The sequence below is a fragment of the Eurosta solidaginis genome, chromosome X (genome assembly GCF_040869045.1).
Source record: "Eurosta solidaginis isolate ZX-2024a chromosome X, ASM4086904v1, whole genome shotgun sequence".
NCBI lineage: Eukaryota > Metazoa > Arthropoda > Insecta > Diptera > Tephritidae > Eurosta > Eurosta solidaginis.
Window position 1 is genome coordinate 66,143,151 of NC_090324.1, and position 21,763 is coordinate 66,164,913.

Genomic DNA, 21,763 nt, shown 5'->3' on the forward strand with positions numbered 1-21,763 from the left:
GAAAAGTGGCTCTTGGAAGGAGCGAGTCCGACCGATCCAACACCGCCTATAAAAAACTTTAGCGGAGTCGAACCGGTGCCAAAAGAAGTCACAAGAGAAATAGCCAAACAAACCATACACCGGCCGGGGAAGCGCCAAACGTTCCAGGTACACGTAGCGGGAAAAATCTTCAGGGTGCGGATCAATAGGAGTGGTGCGGTAACGGTCACGCTCCGTGGAAGTAACGGGGGGATGTGAAGACCCCAAAGTGCAGGCGTTTTGGAACTCCACAAATATTTTATAAACTTGAATACTTTAAGCTTATACACATTTTTTCTGAATTGTACCTTTGAATTGTATATTTTAATTTTATAGCATGAAGTACAACCATATTAATTTAAACTATGTCTTTTTTATACATATATATATTATATACAATATAACTTCTATATAGTATACACCTAGTATAAATTTGAATTTTAGGCGAATACTTTTGGCACAGCCTATAGGAAGTCATGAACATACATATGTACACATAGATAAGGAATGTGAAAAAGCACAGCAAGAACATTATTGTTGTAAAGCCAATAGATTATTGCTAAGCAGCAGCGACCGACTACCAAAATCGTATAAAAGGAGCGGCCACTACCAAACAAAAGTTAGTTAGGGGCTGACCAGCCAAAGAGTAGGCATATAGTGGGACGCGTAGCGACCATTACGGAAAATCCATACCCTAATAAGAACCGAATAAATAAATTGGATATTTCAATTTAACATAGAGGAATTATTTTCTTTGTAAGGGAACCCATCGACCGAGTTATACCCTGGCTATAGACCCGGACGACCGGGTTTCGTTACAACTTTATTTACTTTTCTGGGGAATGTGGTGTATTTGTAAGCTTTGAATAAATATCTTTTGAATGTGTGTCGTGCTAACATGCATACACTTGACTGCATTACTTTTGTTATTTTGTTAGACTAAGTAAGAATTAGAGTAAATATGTATATGTTTATGTAGTAACGAAGTGGCGCATAAGGGCTGCATGACTTTTGTTTTTGTTAGACTAAGTAAGAATTAGAGTAAATATGTATATGTTTATGTAGTAACGAAAGCAAAAAGGCGCTGATCAAACGAAATCTACTGAAAGCTAATTTGAATAAATTTGGAGCACTCAAAAATGACGCCATTTAGCAATTTTTATGATAATTTACGGGCTTTATAATCGAACTGATGCAGGAGCAGTGGATATGACCAATAAAAATATTGATATTGGAAGGAACAAAAGAACCACATTCGGAATAAACAACAAGACTGGCAGCATAATAAGTATAAATATAATAAACATAATTACCTTAATTTTAAAATAGTTTTAACATTTTAGACATAATTTCTAAGCAGGAAAAATATTCTGGAAACCTAACGGCTGCCTATTGACAAGCAAAAATTCAAATTTCTGCTGTAAAAACCTTTTTTCTTTTGCTAAATTTGGAGCTATGTTCCAAGAAGAGGACATTAAAAGTCAAAGCCAATTTGATCTAATTTTTGAAAAATTAGTTAAACTAAATCTGAAGTTCCAAGAAGGTGACAACAAAACACCTGAAATACCCAAGCAAGGCCCTAAGCCAATAACAATCGGGGAATATTTTTTTGTCTTCATTTTTTTTACGATGGGGAAGCCAAGAATCAAAAACAGAAAAACCAACGGCAAACGTTGTAAACTCAGTCCAAGCAGTAGATCATACTGAGGCACTAGATACTATCAAAATCATGCTTTTAATAATTTGCGTAGTCAGTTGCATCAGTTTGTTTCTGAAACTGTACTCAACCCATAATAAATTCCTAAAAAAGCGATATACCAGCCGCGAAGACGGTTTAGATAAGGTTTAACTATATTTTAACTACCATCCCCAATGGGAAAATGGGAAGATATCGTTAAGTTACTTATAGAAGAAAACCCGATAGGAGAAAAATCTTACAAATGTATTAATAAAAATACAAAAGTAAAGGCAGAAACAGTAGTAAATCATCTTAAAATAATAATTGAAATATTTAACAAAATAGGAAAAACACTTCAACAGTTGAAAGGTAAACTAGACGGCAATCGAGAGGACCATGCATATCAAATTTTGTCCAGCGTTAGAGACAAATTGGTGTCCTCACTGGCAAGATATGATATAGAATTCAAAGTACCAACGAGTTTCAAGAAGGAAATAGAAATAGACTTTAGCACATTCCTTCTGGAGTCAACCTCCGATTTAGAAGAGGAACCAGAAATAGAACAAAAAGTAGAAGAAGAAAAACAGGAAATTTTAACAGAAACATCAAACTCACAAACTGAAATCAAAAAAATGTCACAAACAATAGTCGAATTTTTAAGGACTGCTTCATCAGTTTTGCCAGAATTCGATGGTAAAGCTGAAAACTTGAATTGCTTTCTGAATGCTTTAGATATCTTAGAACAAATTAAGGATACCCATGAAGCTATAGTGGTTTCAATGATAAAGACCATGCTGAAAGGAACAGCCAGAGACCTACTAAACACTGAAAGCATAATCGAAGCAATAAGACAAACATTAAAAAGAGCAATTAAATGTGAATCAGTAGAAGTTTTGACAGCAAAACTCCTGAATATCCGACAGCGCAGTAAAACTGCAAATCAATACACTGCTGAAATTGAAAAGCTCACAAAATCGTTGGAAGCAGCATACATATCCGACGGACTAACACCAGAGTTAGCAACCAACTATGCTATACAATCAGCTGTGAAAGCTATGTGTGAAAACTGTTCCAAATCAAAATTTACTAACAGTTGCACAGACGTAACTGGAAATACAAATTCACTACTACATATTCGCCAACAAAATTCCTATTTCCGAGGAAACTTCCGCAGGAGTTACCAAAACAATAATTATAGAGGAAATTATAGACGTTCTTTCAATACGTATAATAATAATAATAATAATAATAAAAATAATAATGATAAGAATAATAATAATAATAATAATAACAGACAAAATAACCAAAGACCTGGTCGAAATTTCGGATCGCGAGGAAATACCCGCAATAACACGAGGAATGTCCGAAATGTTACACAACAGGAAAACCAACAAACTCCACCTCAATAAATACCAAATTATATATTTTCAATTTACATCTTAATAGCTACATATCTTCCAGAACAACTCTGAATGATTCCATATCAACCCTCCTAATCGATACGGGAGCGGATATTTCAATAATAAAAAAGGGGCAGATTGATAGTAATGCCTATAAATAATTCTCAAAAAAGAGATCTAAGAGGAATTGGTCAAGGAATAACAAGCACTATTGGTAATGTTAAAGCAGATTTAAAAGATGATTACCTATTAATTAGACAAAAATTTCACGAAGTAGAAGACACTTTCCCAATCCCATGTGATCGAATATTAGGATTAGATTTCATTAAAAAATATAATTGCATTTTGAATTATCAAACAGAAGGTGACACTCTAATACTGACACCATATGACTACCCAGAAGACATAATAATTCAGATGACTAACAAACCAACAATCAATAGTATTTCAATTCCCGCACGATCAGAAGTAGTTCGACAAATTCACATAGAAAATAAAAATTCAGATTTATTAATCTCACAACAAGAATTGTCTGAAGTTATTTTTATTGCAAACACACTAGCAAATTCACAACAAACATTTGTTAGAATTATAAATACAACAAATACAAATGCAACACTGCAAGATTTTAATATACGTACAGAAAACTTGAATGATTATACAATAATTGAAAATAAAAAACTCGAAAATGAGGTCAACAATAAGGAAAAAGTAGAGAGATTAAATAAAAATTTTCCAAAGTTTGCAAATAAATCACTTAATGCATTATGTGCAGAATTCATAGACATTTTTTCATTAGAAACAGAACCAATTACTACTAATAATTTTTACAAAAAAAAACTTCATATGAAAGACAACAACCCAGTCTACGTAAAATATTATAGAATACCAGAAGCTCATAAGAGTGAAATTAATAAACAAGTAAACAAATTAGTTAAAGATGACATAATAGAACCTTCAATTTCAGAATTCAATAGTCCAATTTTATTAGTACCGAAAAAATCACTACCGAATAACCAAGGAAAAAGATGGAGAATGGTTGTAGATTACAGACAGGTAAATAAAAAAATAACCGCAGATAAGTTCCCTTTACCAAGCATTGATGACATATTAGATCAATTAGGAACAGCTAAATATTTTTCATGCCTAGATTTAATGTCTAGATTTCACCAGATTGAACTCAGCGAAGAGCCAAGAGATATCACATCCTTTACAGCGGATAATGGTACTTATCGTTCTAAAAGACTACCGTATGGCCTTAAAGTAGCACCGAACTCATTCCAAACAATGATGGCATTGGCATTTGCAGGCTTAAAACCTTCACAAGCATTCCTATACATGGACGATTTAGTCGTATTAGGATGCTCCGAAAATCATATGATTAAACATTTATGAGATGTTTTCGCAACTTGTAGAAAATATAATTTAAAATTACATCCGGATAAATGCTTATTTTTCAGCAAAGAAGTAACTTACCTTGGTCATAAATGCACAAGCAAAGGAATTTTGCCAGACCCCAATAAATTCGAAATTGTTAAAAATTTCCCAACACCTAAAAATGGGGATGAGGCGAAAAGATTCGTCGCATTTTGCAATTATTACAGAAGATTTATCCCAAATTTTGCAGAATATTTTAGAATAATAACAAGACTTTGCAAGAAAAATGTAGTTTTCGACTGGACAGAGGATTGCAAAAAATCCTTTGACTATTTGAAAGCTGCGTTAATAAGCTCTAATATCCTACAATATCCCGATTTCAATAAACAATTTTGTATAACAACTGACGCAAGTGGATATGCTTGCGGAGCAGTATTAAGCCAAGAGTATGAAGGAAAACAATTACCAATTGCCTACGCATCAAAAACATTTACTAAAGGAGAAATTAATAAAGCAACAATTGGGAAAGAATTAGCAGCCATTCATTGGGCCATAACATATACCATACATTTACGGTAGACAATTTTTGGTCAAAACAGACCACAGACCCCTAACATTCCTATTTTCGATGAAAAATCCGTCATCAAAATTAACTCGAATCAGATTAGATCTGGAAGAATATGATTTCGAGGTGGAGCATATCGCAGGTAAAGAAAATTATGTAGCCGACGCATTATCACGCATAGATATTAAGACCTAAAACAAATATCGGTAGAAGCGTGTAAAATATTAAAAGTTACGACTAGATCGGAAACTAAGAAAAATTATAACAATAAAGATTCCAGTAGTAGGTAGGTAGGTTGAACTGGCCGGTCCATGAGGACCTCACATAGACTGATTGAGTCCGTAGTGTTACCAGAAGTTTGTTTTAACGACCAAACTGAAAAACCCTATCAAAAACCAGGACCTATGTTATAAAATAACTCCGTCCTCTTGGCAAATACTAGAAGCTTCCTAGGACTTAAGCCACTTGCTGCTTCTAGATCTGATCGTTTCCTCCTCCAACCCGCACTTCCTACATCTGCTATCACTGACTAAGCCTAATTTAAAGACACGTGACGCCATAAGGCAGTGTCCAGTCAGAATACCCGTGATGAGTATACAGTCCTCTCTTTTTAATGATAGAAGCAACTGTGTTAGTCTAAGGTTGTAAGACCTACACATAATCTTCGTCACTTTACAGCCCCGCGCTTGAACCCACGCCTCTCCCACTTGGTCGACCATGTGCACCTCTCGCCTTCGCTTAATCACGCCCAATCTAATTGGGACATCTACGGAGCAAGCTTCAAGAGATGCGCCCTTTTTAGATATTTCGTCCGCTTTTTCATTCCCATCTATTCCCATATGCCCTGGGACCCAATATAGATGTATGCTTCTCCATGTCCCGATTCTCTCTAGGGACTGCTTACACTCTAACACGCATTTAGACGTTGTGCTATCCGAGATTATTGCCTTAATTGCTGCTTGAATGTCAATATAAAAGTTAACACGAGTGCAGCTTAGGCTATTCTCTTCCAGGGTTTCTACTGCTTTGGCTACGGCTACTATTTCCGCTTAGAAAACGCTACAGTAATCCGGCAGCCTTTAGGATCTGTTTATTTCCGGATCAGCGCAGTATACCGCAGACCCTACTCCTTCCACTACTTTGAAACCATCTGTGTACACATGTATCGCCTCGTCCGCCATTTGGGCAACATTGCGCTAGCCGTCCACCTCTATTGTCGCCTTAAGATCTCCCTCGAAGCGCAGATAGGCAATCAGGTAGTCTGCTCGTCTTGTGATTGATGACGCTATACTACTATGGCCATATGGTCGGAGGTCAAGCTGCCCCGAGGCACCGAGCATGGTTGCAGTTACTAATGCTATGTTCTTTGCTACCATTTTTTGAGGTATGTTGTTTTTTGTGTGGCTTTCTACCAATCAAGAACTCCATAGTATAGAATAGGGCTTACAATCGCTGTAAAACCCCAATGAGAAAGAGAGGGCGATAAGCCCCACGTACACCCCAGCATTATTTTACAAGCATAGAGTGCCGTTGAGGCCTTCTTGACCCTCTCCTCCACGTTGAGCTTCCATGACAGCTTACTGTCTAGGATGATTCCTTGATATTTTGTGCAAGGTTTCTCTTGTAAGGTCACCCCTCCTAACTTAGGCCTGGTCCAATTTGGGACCTTGTACCTCTTTGTAAATAAGACCATATCCGTCTTCTCCGCATTGACTTTCAACCCGACATTAGATGCCCAGGTATGAATATCCCGAAGCGCCCGATTCATCAAAGAACTAATCGTTGGAAGGCACTTTCCACTTATGACAATGGCAACGTCATCTGCGTAAAGCGTAAGTTTTACCGGTTCCGCATCGAATCGCCTGAGCAGTTGGTTGATGACCAGCGTCCACACCAGGGGTGATAGCACCCCTCCCTGCGGCGTCCCCCTGTCCACTGATTTCGTGGCCTCGTAAAATCCCTATTGCGATGCAATCTTCCTGCAATTTAACATGCAGCCGATCCATCTGGTTAAGGCTAGATGTACTTTAATGTATTTAAGACCATCTATAATCACCCATTTAGAAACATTATTAAAGAATGAAATACAGGAGTTAAGGAATAATAATAATAAAAAGAAAAATTAAATAAAAATATAATTGCTATTAATTAAAAAGGATTGTTAAATAATGCCCACTAAAGGCCCAATTGAAGGCCTTAAAAACGAAGTAATAGATTACAATAAAGAATTAAAATGGACGAAAAAATTCTGGAAAACTATAGGAATGACTAGGGAGCCAACTATTTATTAATGATGTTATTAATGCTACAACCGTTTAGACGGTTAAGCGCCAATTAATTAAGTAAGTAATCCTACAACTAGAGAGGAGGAAACTAGGCGTATGATGATATTGTATAAAACTACAGATAATAAATAAATAAACAAAACAAAAAAAAAAAACAAAAAAAATACAACAATTTTTATATCTATCTTTTGACAATGGGAGGCCAAGAATCGAAAGTCACTAATCCAAATGCTAACATGGTAAACACAGTTCAAATAATAGACCACACTAAAGCCTTGGAAACCATAAAAATGTATCTTCTGACTATTGTCATTATTGGCGCTGTGAATTTATTTGTGAAGTGTTATTCAATACATAACAAAATTTTGAAAAAGAGGTATCAGAGTCGTGCTGACGGCATAGATAATATTTAAAAACCAAATTTTTTTTTCCTTTACCTCAATGGGTAAATAGGAAACTATTTTCAACACACTTGGGAAGAAAAAGCTTTGGCCGAAAAGCTTATAAATGCATTAATAAAAATTCAAGCATAAGAAATGAAACTGTGTTGAAGCATCTCACGATAACATTACAATCGTCGAATAACATAGGCAAAGCTATAGAAGAGATAAATAGCCTATGAACAGACAATCATCATCTGGAAGCACATCGAATTTTTTCCAGTGTTAGGGATAAATTAGTATCCTCACTAGCAAGATATAATATAGAGGCAACCGTCCCAATCACATTTAAAAACGTAATAGAAATAGACTAGTACCCTCTTGGAATCTCGATCCAATTTAGAGGACACTCTGAAAATTGAAACCCAACACAAAAATTCCCAAACAGAAGATTTGCAAACTAAAAAGATGGCGCAAACAACAGTAGAATTTTTGAAAACGGCTTCGTCAGTTCTGCCTGAGTTTGATGGTAAGCCTGAAAAATTACATGGTTTCTTAGACGCACTAGATATCCTAGAACAAATTAAGGATACTTATGAGAACATAGCAGTCTCCATAATAAAAACTAAGCTGGAGGGAACAGCTAGAAACCTTTTGAGAACTGAAAATTCAATACTAGCAATAAGGCGAAAGTTGAGCTCAGCAATTAAAGGTGAATCTGTAGAGGTTTTGACAGCAAAACTCTTAAACGACCAACAGCGCAGTAAAACAGCTATAAAGGCTATGTGTAAGAACTCGGCTACCGAAAGAGTTAAATTGATAATGCAAGCAGGAATGTTCACATCTATGAACGAGGTTATTTCAAAATTTACGAGTAGCTGTACTGAAGTCACGGGTAACTCAAATACAGTGTTACGTCTGACGCGATCACAAGACAATTACCGGGGTAACTTCTGAAGAAGCTACGAAAATAATAATTACCGAGGTAACCAAAACCGAAGATATTATAATAACTCTAACCGGTATAATAATAATAACAATAGACAAAATAATAATTTCCCAAGACGCAATTTTGGAGGTCAGTCAAGATCATCTAATCAAAGTAACTCGCGAAATCTCCGTAATATAAACCAACAGGAAAACCAGCAAACTCCACTCTAACAGTAACCTCCAAGGGTAGTAAAGTATTGTTACGAATTTTCTGCAAAACCTCTTATTTGCAATCCTCTGCTAAGTTCGAATCACTAAACTGTTGAATAAATAACTGCAATTTGTAATAATGCAAAATGGCCTTTATCAAAGTACTTCACAATAACACTTATACTTTGCTACTCGCTGGCTTAATAACCAAACTGATTGATAACTCAAATTAAACTCTACTATTGGCCGCCAGATCGCGTGCTTAATCAATAACTGATTGATTGCTCAACTCAAACTGAATTACTTTTTACTCGCTTGTGCCGCTTTTATAGTTTCCGCTGCATACATCTAGGCTCTTCTATTTCCAGAACTTACCAACTATTTCGAGTGTTTATAGTTCTCATATAGTTTCTACTTGTTTACAATTTTCTACTTTTCAGCGTATTTTAGATGTATGTGAGTTTGTAGTTTACAGTCTCTCGCACACACATAGGCGTATAAGTAAATGCATCTGTGTGTGACATCTCTCGGCTGCCTTATATATGTGCATACATGATTTGATTATTGACGCAAATACTGCTTAGCATGGCCTTAGTGATGGTATAGCTTAGTGATGCTAATATCCGTGACACTGCCCTCCACCTAAGCCTGATCGTCCCGATCAGACAAATCTCCCGATCTAACTGCCGCTAGCATCTCCAAATGTACCACTCTTCTAATCCGTGGTTCCCCAGTGGTTTGTATGCGGTAGATGGTATCACTGATCTTCTTCACAACTTTGTACGGGCCTTCCCAACTGCACCGAAATTTGGCTGGAACACCTTTCCGCCGGTGAGGGTTGTTTAACAGTACCAAATCTCCTGCCAAGAAACCTTCCGAATTAAAGTTCTTGTCATGCCAGTGTTTCATCTTACTACTCGTTACCCTGGGCCGTTCCTTCACACTCTGTTGTTGGGTCAATGAACCACTTCGTAGAGCTTGCGCTGGACGGATTTGCTTTGCATAATCGGTATCGTTCCCACATTTCACAACAGTAGTGCGCTCCGGCTTGAAACTACCCTCGCATTCTTTCTCGGAAATTCGTTGCTTCGTTTTCCTGCGTCTTTTAGGTTTTGTCAATGCCAGTGTTTCTCTCGCAGGTACTTTTGATTTTGATTTATTTGGCCCATTCGATCTATCAACCTTTGCCTTTGACTTTCGTGGTCTTTGTCGAGTCTTTTCCACCAGTACCCGATTACTGCTGAACCCTTTTTCCAAACTAAAGTTAAGTGGTATGTCTTGGTTCTTATAGCGCATAATTTTCCTCCGCATATCGATCCTGACGTCATGGTCAACCAAGAAGTCCACTCCCAATATGACTTCATCAACGATCTCCGCCACAACGAATTTGTGTAGAACCATGACTTTTCCAATTAATACCTCACATACCACTTCGCCTTGGACTTGATTATACTCGCCTGTGACCGTACGCAACCTTGCTCCAGGTAATGACTTTACTCTCCTGTAGACCAAATCAGACCGAATCAAGGAATGAGATGCCCCCGTATCTACAGTCAGTACACGCTCTTTACCATCCACATTTCCTCTTATGGTAAGACTGCTTGATTTCCTTCAAATCTGCGACACAGATATCACAGGACATTCAATAGCCGGGGCAAGTTTTCGTTCTTTACATCCGACACGTTCTTGCTCATTTCCGCCAGCTTTGCGTTTACGGCCACCCACATTGTTGGAACTATCAGATCGCAATGACGTGAAATGTGACCTGGGTTGCCGCACTTGAAACATTTAATAACTCCGGCATTCTTCTGTTGAGATCCCTTCAGTGCTTCCAAAATTGTGTCTACCCACTCTGGCCTTTCTACTTCCACACGGCGTGATTTGACAACTGGCTTACACAGAAGCGATGCTGTTTCCTGAATCAGAGCATGCGATACCGTTTCAGCAAATGTTAGTTTTGGATTCGCATATGTAGCCCGCTTCGTTTCCACATCTCGTATGCCATTTATAAAGCTCTGAATCTTTACCCTTTCAGTGTATTCCACGGATGCGTCCGCATTTGCAAGATGAGCCAATCTTTCAATATCTGAAGCAAACTCCTGCAATGTCTCATTTGCTTTTTGGTAGCGGTTTTGCAACTCAATTTGGAATATCTGTTTTCTATGCTCGCTTCCATAACGTCGTTCTACAGCAGCCATCAATGCTTCATAATTGTTCCGCTCTCCTTCGGGAATCGTCTGTAGAATTTCCGCTGCTGGCCCCTTCAATGCCACGAACAGTGCAGCTACTTTTTTTTCCGCATTCCAGTTGTTCACTGCTGCGGTCTTCTCAAACTGTAGCTTAAAGACCTGGAAAGGAACAGAACCGTAAAGGATGGTGTTTTTACCTTTATTTTGCTTGCTGAAACTGCTGGGCGGTTTAATTGCAACTCTTGTATACGACCTCTCAAAGCATCCACCTCGGCTTCGATTTTTTCCTCAAACTGCGTTATTTTCTCGTCCATACGTGCTTCGAGTTTTGATGATATACGCGCCTCTTGCGCTTCGAGTTGTACTGTTATGCGTGCCTCTTGTTCTTTCAGTTGTGTCTCCATCTTTGATGTAATCTGTGTCGACATTTCTGCCATACGCGTTTCTTGTGCTTCAATCTTCGATGTAATCTGTGTCGACATTTCTGACATACGCGTTTCTTGTGCTTCAATCTTCGATGTAATCTCTGACGACATTTCTTTTACTGTCGATGTTTGTGCAGATATTGCAGCCAAAATCATGCTCAAGTCTGGGCTCGTAACTGACTGCGATGTTTCATTTTTCTCTTCTATATTTGTTGTTGTCTCGTCCCCATCAGGATAAAAGACATACTCATCCACATCAATTCCTTCTGCTTCTCGTAGCCGTGCCTGAAGTTCGAGTTTAACGCCGCTTGTACTCAATCCACGGTTCTGCAACTCCTTCTTCAGTTGCTGGATCTTTAATTCACTGAACTTCGCCATGTCCTTGTTGTCCTCTGGGATTTATTCAACAATTCCTCTTCTGACACCAATTGTTACGAATTTTCTGCAAAACCTCTTATTTGCAATCCTCTGCGAAGTTCGAATCACTAAACTGTTGAATAAATAACTGCAATTTGTAATAATGCAAAATGGCCTTTATTAAAGTACTTCACAATAACACTTATACTTTGCTACTCGCTGGCTTAATAACCAAACTGATTGATAACTCAAATTAAACTCTACTATTGGCCGCCAGATCGCGTGCTTAATCAATAACTGATTGATTGCTCAACTCAAACTGAATTACTTTTTACTCGCTTGTGCCGCTTTTATAGTTTACGCTGCATACATCTAGGCTCTTCTATTTCCAGAACTTACCAACTATTTCGAGTGTTTATAGTTCTCATATAGTTTCTACTTGTTTACAATTTTCTACTTTTCAGCGTCTCTCAGATGTATGTGAGTTTGTAGTTTACAGTCTCTCGCTCACACATAGGCGTATAAGTAAATGCATCTGTGTGTGACATCTCTCGGCTGCCTTATATATGTGCATACATGATTTGATTATTGACGCAAATGCTGCTTAGCATGGCCTTAGTGATGGTATAGCTTAGTGATGCTAATATCCGTGACAGTATGTACATTCAACTTGCATCTGAGCAGCTACATATGTTCCAATACTACTCTATATAAGTAAACTTCAACGTTTCTGATAGATACAGTAGCGGATATCTCAATTATAAAGAAGGGTCAAATTGACAGGAATGTTACAATAAATAACTCACAGATCACGGAGTTAAAAGATATGGGCCGAGGTATAACAAGCACATTTGGAACAGTAAAATCAGGTCTAACAGATGATAGTCTTTTAATAGGACACAAATTTCACATAGTAGAAAGTGATTTCCAAATCCCATGTGATGGAATTTTTGGACTCGATTTCCTTAAAAACTATAATTTCATTTTAGATTATAATAAAAATGGGGGCAGCCTAATACTACCACCATATGATTACCCAGAAGATATAGTTATACAAATGATGAATAAACCAACAATCAATAGCAATACAATACCCGTAAGATCCGAAGTAATTAGACAGCTTCATATCAACAGTAACAATAATGAACTATTAGTAGCGCATCAAGAATTGACTGATGGCATTTTTGTAGCCAACACGATAGTAAACTCAAATCAAGCTTTAATAAGAATAATAAATACAACAGATAAATAAGCAATCAATCAAGATTATGACATCAAAACAGAAAATTTGTAGGACTATGTAATAATTGAAAATACACCTCACAATAAAGCTAATAGTAAAGAAAAATTAGAAAGATTGAATAAAAATTCCTCACCATTCGGTTGTAAATCACTCAACACATTATGCTCAGAATTCGTTGATATATTTTCATTAGAAACAGAACCAATCACGACCAACAATTTTTACAAACAAAAGTTGCATATGAAAGATAATACTCCTGTCTATATTAAAAATTTTAAACTACCTCAAGCACATAAAAGTGAGATAAACAAACAAGTAAACAAATTAATTCAAGATGATATTGTAGAGCTATAAACTTCAGAATATAACAGCCCTATTTTATTGGTACCTAAAAAATTCCTTCCCGGTAAACAAGAAAAAAGGTGGAGATTAGTTGTTGATTTTTCAGACAAATAAATAAAAAATTAACAGCTGATAAATTCCCTTTGCCTAGAATAGCTGATATTCTGGATCAATTAGGAAGAGCGAAATATTTCTCATGCCTAGATTTAATGTCAGGATTTCGCCAAATAGAACTCAGCCCAGAGTCAAGGGATATCACATCCTTTACAGCGGAAAACGGTACTTATCGTTTCAAAAGATTGCCTTATGGCCTCAAAGTATTCCAGAGGATGATGACATTGGCATTCGCAGGTCTAAAACCATCACAAGCATTTTTATACACGGACGATTTAGTCGTATTGGGTTGCTACGAAAACATATGATACAAAATTTAAGAAATGTTTTTTCAACTTGCAGAAAATATAATTTAAAATTACATCCCGATAAATGTTTATTCTTCAGTCAAGAAGTTACTTACCAGACCCAAATAAATTTAAAACTGTTCAAAATTACCCAACTCCCAAAAATGCAAAAATATTTGTCGCATTTTGTAATTATTATAGAAGATTCATACCAAATTTCGCGGAATACGCTAGGATACTAACAAGGCTTAGTAAGAAAAATGTCATCTTCAAATGGACAGACGACTGCGAAAAATTTTTTAACTACCTAAAAAATGCATTAATTAGTCCAAATATCCTAAAATATCCTGATTTTGATAGAGAGTTCTGTATTACAACTGACGCAAGTGGTTATGCTTGCGGTGCTGTGCTAAGCCAAGAGTATGAAGGAAAACAATTACCAATTGCCTATGCCTCAAGGTTATTTTAAAAAGGCGAAATAAATAAATCCACGATCGAAAAAGGATTGGCGGCCATACATTGGGCCATTATATATTTTAGACCATATGTTTATGGCAGAAGATTCACATTGAAAACAAATCATCTACCCTTAAAATATTTATTTTCAATGAAAAACCCTTCATCAAAATTAACCAGAATCAGGTTGGATTTGGAAGAGTATGACTTTGGGGTGGAATACATAGCTGGAAAAGAAAATTACGTGGCAGACGCTCTGTCACGAATAGATATCAATGATTTGAAAGAAATGTCAGAACAGGCATGTAAAATAATGAAAGTTGCGACAAGATCGGAAACTAAAAAGAATTCCAGTAATAACAGTAATAAAAATGAAGAGAAGTAAAAAGACTAGTCCAGCTCATTTTGGATCCTCCGAAATTATATTTCAAAAAAGGAAAGAAAATTTGTAGTGAAATAAATATAGATACTCAGATTTTTGAGGCGAAGATTGGCCTAGATCAATTCATTACCAGGCTTATGAAAGAAGACGGCAATTTAAAAATAAATAAAATGCAGTTGTCCTTAGGAGACAAATTGTTTAAGTATACTCGAGTAAACACATTTAAAGAGATTGGTACCAGAGCTCTCAGAAATTTAACTATTGCATTAACTCCGGAGGTTGTGCATGTGACGGAAAATGATGAAATTAAAAAGATTCTTCAAAAATATCACAATGATCCTGTTAATGGTGGCCACCCAGGAATCAATCGTACAACTAATTAAAATTAAAAAAAAAATATTACTGGAAAAATATGAAAACTGATATAAGAAAATATATAAAGAAATGTGTAAATTGTAATAAAAATGAAATTAATAAAAATTTAAAAGAACCAATGATTTTGACTGAAACACCACCAAGGCGTTCAAAATAGTTAAATAGATACCAGTGGACCATTACCGAGATCATTAAAGGGATATGAATACTCTGTTACTCTGATATGTGATTTGACTAAATACCTAGTTGCAATTCCTATACAGAGCAAACATGCAAAAACAGTAGCCAAAAGCCATATTCGAAAATTTCATCTTAATTTATGGAAGTATGAAAACAATAATAACGGATATGGGATATGAATATAAAAATAGCTTGTTTGAGGAACTATGTAAGCTTCCCTATGCTGAGCATAAATCATCTACGCCGTATAACCACCAAACTTTATATTGCACAATCAAATTGTTGCGTTGTCACCGGTCCCTGATATGTGTACAAAGTTTGAATTAAATCTGTTTAAAGTGGGGTCGAAATCGAATCCAAAGGAGTCGGTTACATACAACAAACAAACATACGGGTCAAGCTAAGATAAGCGTATTAACAAATAAGAAAGTTTTATATTTCACTTTTCAGCGTCTTGAGTTTAGCACTTAACACTTTTTTACAGATATTTAAAGATTTTGAGGGTGTATTGACTGACTGACTATCTATGCTTTGGTGATTCTGAGGGCGAATAGTTATTTTTTATAATTTTATTATTTGTTATTTCAGGGAATTATGTTATTTTATTTGTTTTTACCTGTGTGTATTTAAAAATAGGGATGTATTTAGAAAAAGGGAAAAGCTTTCTCATTTCCCTAAGAAGACTCAGCTTCGGCTCTGAGGTATTGGCTACATGTTGCTCCACCTCATTTTGCTCAAAAAACCCCACTGTTGTACCTATTATGTACTTATAAAGGGCCACCACTTTGGTTTCGAGGTTTTGGCTGCGTGGTGAAGCGCACGTTCTGGTTAATGAAACAAACGAAAGAACTTTGTTCATAGTTGAAGCCACTTAAATGCAAATAGTCACATGTATACGAGTGTAATGCTTTCTATACTGTAATATTGCAGCAGCCATTTTCATAAAAAATTTTTTTAATACCTATTTTATACAAAACATTCATTTACATACATATATTTGAAAACTGTACTGTTTTATCATTTCAATGTTTCTGAAAATTATTTATTGGCAGCTGCGATTGAACAGCCCCCGCACTCCTTACGATACGGCAATGCTTCAGTTCGAACAGTTAATAAGCAACAAATATTTTATATTAAATTTCATTGAAACTTTGGAGTCTCAGAAAACATTTACTATCCGTGATAAGTGAGTAACCTCTTCCTGAACAAATCATTGATTAAGGTTAATCATAAAATTATTAAATTACAGAGTTAATGTCGCCTCGCTCTTGATGATAGTTTTAAAAAACAAAATGGAGTATGCAACGGAAATTTTGAAATGCCTTTTGTTACGCTTAATAGATAAGTCAGTAGTGGGAAAAAATCCACATTTAATGCTAAGACGAACGGAAAGCGTTGTCGAAAAAATGCTTACAAATTACATGGCAATTTGCATGTACGAATATTTAAAAGAGTATGGTGGATCAAGCCTTTTTCTTCTTTTTAAAGCCATTAAGCATCAAATTGAAAAAGGTCTAGTAGATGCGATAACTCATGAGGCCCGTTACTCATTATCTGAAGAATGTTTGCTTCATGAACAATTTCCACACTCCATTGTTGTGCTGCACATTATTCAAGATGATCTTGATGAAAAAGTTCAATGCAAAGTGCTTGATTGGGACACGATTTCACAAGTAAAATCAAAAATACTGGACTCACTTTTTAAAAACACTCCATTTTCTTGCCGACCATCGGTATGTGAAGTTGATTTGGAATGGCGTCATGGTCGTGGGGGCCATCTAACACTGCAAGATGAAGATTTAACTACCAAAATAATGAATGGTTGGAAACGCATTAATACACTTGCGCATTACGGGGTCAAAGAATCCGCAGTAATGTCACTAATAGCTCGTCAAGGTGTTGTTTACAGCATGCATTATAGCAAATACCACTCGTCCTACCACAATGGTAAGTACCAATTTAAGTCTATTTACAATGTGTAAAAAAATTGTTTTTTTCATAGTTTTCTACATGAACAATTCGCAATCCCATATTATTAACCCAGACAGCGAAAGTGGATTGCAGCAGCCGCAAGCTTATCATCTTGTAAAACCATTAATGGCTGATCATTATATGAACGTAAAAACTTCAGTAATTTCAGGGGAACACATTTCCAGTGCTAACCGAAATAAGTCTAGTGAGCGTATAAGAAAGACAATTCCTGAAGTTTTTTTGACGAGATTGTTAGCTGCGAAAGGTACCATTCAAAAGTTTGTTGATGATTTTTTTTCAACAATTCTTACTGTAAATGAAGAACTTCCCCCATCTGTTAAATGGTTGTTCGATCTTCTTGATGAAGCTGCACAAAGACACGAAGTTGACGCAGAAATCGTCCATGCATGGAAATCAAATAGCTTTCCCTTGCGGTTTTGGGTTAATTTCATAAAAAATCCAGACTTTATTTTCGATGTGAATAAAACAGTTACTGTAGATTCATGTCTGAGCGTAATAGCTCAGACCTTTATGGATGCATGCTCAACAACTGACCTTAGATTGGGAAAGGACTCACCCTCAAATAAGTTACTATTCGCAAAGGTGTATAAAAAATCATGTTTTTTTGTAAATTATTGGTAACTTTTTGATTTATCTCTTGTTTTAAGGACATTCCCCAGTACCGGAAAATGGTTAAGCAATTTTATCGCGATGTAGCACGTTTGCCACAAATAAGTGACCAGGAAATGAATACAGCCATGCATGATCTATCAGTACAACAAAATGATGAGTTTAACACAATTGCAGCTTTGAAAGAGTTATATATATACGTAACTAAATACATGGATGAAGTAAGTTTTTTAAAGTCTTTACTTCATATCTATAAATGTTACAGTAAGAGCAGTTGATACATTTATTTTCTATTACTAGTTAGTTTAAGGAAAGTCTTTCAACTGAAACAAATTATGATATCACTGATAATCACAATTCCTCTACTCCTCAAGATCTGCACACGAAGCTACTTGCAAGCGTGGCTACAAAAAGCAAGAAATTATTGCGGAGACAATAAATTAAAATAATTCAGCTATATTCGTCACCAAAATAAAAGGAAAAGCTGTTTGCATCCCCTTGTATCTCTATATAAACTATGAAAAAAGGCAACTTTATACCATCGCGGATTAGTGAAAAAGGCGATTTCTAGTTTCCATTAGCATTTTAATTGCTTCCACAATGTCTCACCAAGCTTTTTTCGTTTTTAATTCTTTTTCTCACTTCGGAAATATACACTGCACGCACTTTGGCTCATTTTTTTTGGGGTAAATTATACCGACGCACTACGGCGGCTTTTGAGGTTTTTCTTAGCAAAAATCATAACTTTTGAACCATTGAAGATTGTTTAAAAATTGAAACTCAACCTGAAAGCGTATTGTTGTTAATTTCAATATTTGAAAGAAAAACAGGGTGTTTCACAATAAGTCGTCAAAGTTGTAAAATTTTAGAAAAATAACAAAACAAAAATTTCTTAGTGAAAACATAAGGAAGTAAATGAATTGATAAAGATGTATTTAAGCATAAGTCCACATAAATTATTGATTTTTATGAAGGGGCGTGGCACTGTCAACTTATGATGAAAAGTTTTATCTTAGTAGCTACGTTATCGACCTCCACCAAGATAGACGCATTGCTTCTTATAAAATATAATACTTACAATTCACATATCAATGTTTTCCAATAAACATATGTACAGTTTGCCACAATAACAGGGTTCGTCGTAAAATTTAAATATTTTTGAAATATTCAAAAACCATGTAGCTTATTAACAACTGAATAAAAAGCATTGGAAGTTGTTAATTAAAGTGATTTTTTTATCAAACGTGATAGACGTATTGATTTCTGTAAAAATTTAGTGCTCCTCTAGAAGTAAAATGCCTAAGCTTTATAATAAACCAGCTTATGCCCGTGAGTTTCACCCCACATTTCTATAAAAATATGCAAATTAAATAACACAAATTTTAAACTTATTTTAAGGTTGTGTATTCGCAAATTTAGGTACTGCTGAAAACCGTGGGATATACAATATTTTTTGTAATATTATTTAGAGTATAAACAAAAAGATTTTTCGATGAGCCAACTCTGGAGCAGCCTACGTATAATTGGTCATGAGTGAAACATGAGTTGGTAAGATTGACTCCTACTACAGCTAATGACTGCCCTTGAGCTTTATTGATGGACATTGTGAAAGCCAACCTACACTCTAAAGCGAAAATCGTAAATTTATTACCAAAATGGTAGGCAACACTTTAACCACTATAAATGTGTAATATTACACATCTTTATTTTTAAAAATTTCTTGTTGAATTTTACTCAAACAAGTAAGGAAGTCTAAGTTCGGGTGAAACCGAATATTACATACCCCGCTGTACACTTGAAATGCTGTTGTTGTTTGTTTTGTATGCTTAATAGTGTTACAAGGCTGGGCAATAATACTGTTTCGACTATGAGTGACACTAAGTGATACTCACATCCCTAGTCTGATGCTAAGTAAATAAAGTCACAACAACAATAATGCAGACAGTCACTTGTATCTACATAAACGAATCAATCATTATGTCTACACATACGTAGGTACACGCAGCTGAGAAGCAAGGCACAACCATATGCAGACATCTTATGTGAGATGCTCCTAAATGTAGGTAATTATAATTGTGGAAGTGTCGCTCACACATACAAGCATGGGGTATGAGAGAAGCTATAAAATCGTGCAATTTTAGTTATAGCTGAGAAGTTTGAGAGCTCATGGACAATGCTAGTAGATTCTAGAAGATGCGAACAAGGAAACCAGAGGGTGTAAAACGCCGCAGATGTAGAGGCGCTGGAATTCAGTTTGATTTGAGTTGTCAAGCAGTTACGCCTAAGACGGTATCTAGCGAGCAATAGCAGTATTATTTTGAAAGCCAGTTTCATTTAAGCTATCAGTCTGGTTATTAAGTTATTCGTTGCATAGTTTGAGTGTTATTGTGAAGTACTTGAATAAAGGCCATTTTTCCATTATTCAATAGTGGAGTTATTTATTCAACAGTTTAGAGATACGAACGTGGGCAGAAGATTGCAAATAAGAGGATTTGCAGTAAATTCGTTACAATACATATACATATGGTTCTATTCTGAACTAATTTTCGTTTAAAAGAAGCAAAAAGGATACAGAGGCTAACACCAATGACCTTGAGCTGGTAATAATGCAGTTTTCCTTCAAATATGGAGATTTCCCTACTGTTTATTTTAAAATAAAGATATAACAGAACAATAAAAATACGATTGGTACAAAACTATTTTTCGCTAAGATTTAACTTATTATTTTTGCCTACGACCATTTTTAAAGTCACTTATATAAAAGTGGGCGTTGTCCTTAACCAATCTTATCCATTTTTAATAGAAATATTTCCTGCTATAAGGAAAATATGTGTATCCAATTTTGTTACGATATGTAATCTTTTCTTCGAGTTATGGCTCCCGAAACATTGAAAATTGCTTAGACAAAAAAGGGGCGGTGCCACATCCATTTTCACAAATTTTTAGTGTTTTCCAATTTAATGTTATGATTCAATTTAGAAAGTAAAATTGTATTGATATAAAACTCTTTTTCGCTAAGATATAGCTTATTATTATCGTCTACGACCCTTTTAAAAATATTTATATAACAGTGGGCGTGGTCTTTAACCGATCTAGTCCATTTTCTCTAGAAATATTTCCTGCTATAGGGAAAATTCGTGTACCAAATTTTATTACCATCCGTTAATTTTTCTTCGAGTTATGGCTTCCGAAACATAGAAAATTGCTTAGTCATAAAAGGGGCGGTGCCACGCCCATTTTTTTAAATTTGAAATTTTTCCTATTTATCGTTATAAATCCGCTTGGGAAATGAAATACCATTGATATAAAGCTCTTTTTTGCAAAGATATAGCTTATTTTATTCGTCCACACCCCTTTTAAAAATCTTTTATAAAAAAGTGGGCGTGCTCCTCAACCGATTTCGTAAATTTTTCTTCAGAGCATTCCTTACAGTAAAGGCAACCTCTCTGCCGAATTTTCTTACGATAGGTTTAACGATTTTTGATTTATGATTAATAATATTTGTAAAATTGATTTTATCACAAGTGGGCGGTGCCACGCCCATTTTAAACAATTTTTTCAAATTTTTATCAAGAGTTGCAATATCAGTCAAATTTGGTGAAGATATCTCAATATTTACTCAAGTTATCGTGTTAACGGACAGACGGACAGATGGACGGACGGACGGATGGACATTGCTCAATAAAATTTTTTTTCGACACTTATGATTTTGATATAATGAAGTCTATATCTATCTCGATTCCTTTATACCTGTACAACCAACCGTTATCCAATCAAAGTTATAATACCCTGCGTACAAGTACAGCGGGTATAAAAATGTGTAATACTTTAGACACTATATGCCTAAAATTGTACGCATCAGTTGCTTATATTTACACCCTAAGAGCGCGATTTTAAACACTAAGGGAAGCCATCGAACAATTGAATTTGTGGTATACAGTGGTGACACCTTCAACCACGGCTTCTTTG

The 21,763-nt window shown here is 35.7% G+C and overlaps 1 protein-coding gene across 7 annotated transcripts in view; it reads left to right on the top strand.

Moving 5' to 3' along the window:
* The window catches only part of LOC137234558 (plexin-B-like), an 846,294-nt gene that overhangs the window by 410,155 nt on the left and 414,376 nt on the right, over nt 1-21,763 (top strand). For all 7 annotated transcript variants that reach the window (XR_010947817.1, XR_010947815.1, XR_010947816.1 and 4 more), the window contains exons 7-10: nt 16,246-16,379; nt 16,443-17,140; nt 17,196-17,767; nt 17,833-18,015. Coding sequence is in view for 4 of the 7 variants with exons in the window: in XM_067758015.1 (XP_067614116.1) it covers nt 16,246-16,379; nt 16,443-17,140; nt 17,196-17,767; nt 17,833-18,015 (1,587 nt within the window). In the remaining 3 variants the exon portion in view is untranslated. The remainder of the gene's footprint in view (nt 1-16,245; nt 16,380-16,442; nt 17,141-17,195; nt 17,768-17,832; nt 18,016-21,763) is intronic.